The following is a 1,565-nucleotide window of genomic DNA, read 5'->3' as shown; positions in this document are numbered from 1 at the left end:
GCACTGCAAGAAGCGTCATTCAGCGAAACCATGGCATCGAAAGACAGCACACGAGCATCGTGGACCCTTGACCGAGACGAGTTCATTGTCACGGCGCTCCAAGCTCAGGTAGACAAATGCAAGCGATCTGACTCCGGATACAAGAAGGAAGCGTGGGTCGAAGTGACAGTGGCATTCAACGAGCGCTTTGGCACCTCGTATCACTCGTTGAAGGTGAAGTCACGACTCGACTGCGTACGTATACATGACTTCAAGCACTTCTAACAACGTATTGATTTCCCCCCGACTTTTTAATGTGCCAAAGTGAATAAAACTTGAGAATCGATAATATCAAATGTCGAGGTGAAATTGAAATTTCAAGCGGTTCAATGATGTTGTCATAATTTGTACCTGTATATTTTTTGGTTCCTTTGAAACTTGTTTCAAGTCGACCGTTTAAAAGTCGGGGGGATATCAGTATAGCTCAAGCGTGAATACAAAGATGTCTTGTACTTACTCGACAACTCTGGGTTTGGGTGGAACGAAGATCTGGGCCTGCCTACTGCACCAGATGACGTCTGGGCTGCTGTTCTCAAGGTACTTGCTTAACAGGGACTCATCTGACCTTCTATGTCTAGGCAAGCCCATCATGCAAGAAATTTCGGTTCACACCGTTTCCGCTCTACGAAAACTTGGCCATCCTGCTCGACGGAGCGTACATGGACGGGCAATTTTCTTCGATGCCACCGGGCTCCATCGAGCAACGTGACAACAGCGGCAATGAAACAGCGTCTTCACACAGTGCCGTGGTACAAGCGACCGGCGGCATAGGACGTCGAACGCGTGTAGACATGTCCAAAGACTACGAGAACTCCGACATCAGCACCAACGACGCATGTCCTCCACCAAAGAATCTCAAGCAGTAGGTAAACAGGGACCGTCGAAGCGCTGGTGCCGTGATTGGCGATGCAATTTCGAAGTTGTTGGACGTCCAAGCATCCAAGGCAAACCACCAGCAAGACCCACACGACAGTGTGACGCAAGCGATTGATTGCCTCATTCAGAACTACAGCCATTTGGACGGCAGCGTTCTCGCAAATCTGGCTGATATAATGTGACAAGGATTCAATGCGACCAATTTTATGGCGCTTCGTGGACCAGCGCGCGATGCATGGATAGCCAAGAACAGCAATTAATTGACAAAATTACACTTTTCTTGAGCATTTGTCCATTGTTAGACGGTTGTACTGCTCCCACATCGCCGCAGCAATGCTATCACGCAAAACCCCAGCTTCAGCAGTGTGCTGCTGGGTTGGCACATTGGACATGCGGCGGCGTCGGTTAGCGCGGCGCTTCTGCAGTTGATCACGCTTCTTCTTGGCCTTGTCGGCCATTTGGAGGAAGTGGCGGTCATATTCGAGTTACATAACGATGTTGTGTAGAGCGCATAGCGTGTGGACCAGGTCAACTTGTGTCGTGAACGGGTACTCTGATGGATACTCCAGAATCTTGAACCGCTTCTTCAGCACACCGAACACACGTTCAATGCAGTTGCGCTGCTGGTAGTGACGAAGGTTGTACAGTTC

At 49.6% G+C, this 1,565-nt stretch overlaps 1 protein-coding gene across 1 annotated transcript; it reads left to right on the top strand.

Moving 5' to 3' along the window:
* Positions 1–30: 30 nt before the first annotated feature.
* Positions 31–905, top strand: H310_03701 (hypothetical protein; the record flags this gene model as incomplete). Its single annotated transcript, XM_008867663.1, has 3 exons — positions 31–234; positions 463–576; positions 618–905. 3 exons carry the CDS (start codon positions 31–33, stop codon positions 903–905), a joined length of 606 nt encoding a protein of 201 aa, XP_008865885.1.
* Between the last annotated feature and the right edge of the window lie 660 nt (positions 906–1,565).

This window comes from Aphanomyces invadans (assembly GCF_000520115.1).
Source record: "Aphanomyces invadans strain NJM9701 unplaced genomic scaffold supercont1.5, whole genome shotgun sequence".
Lineage (NCBI taxonomy): Eukaryota > Oomycota > Saprolegniomycetes > Saprolegniales > Verrucalvaceae > Aphanomyces > Aphanomyces invadans.
This window is presented reverse-complemented; position numbering and strand designations above follow the sequence as displayed.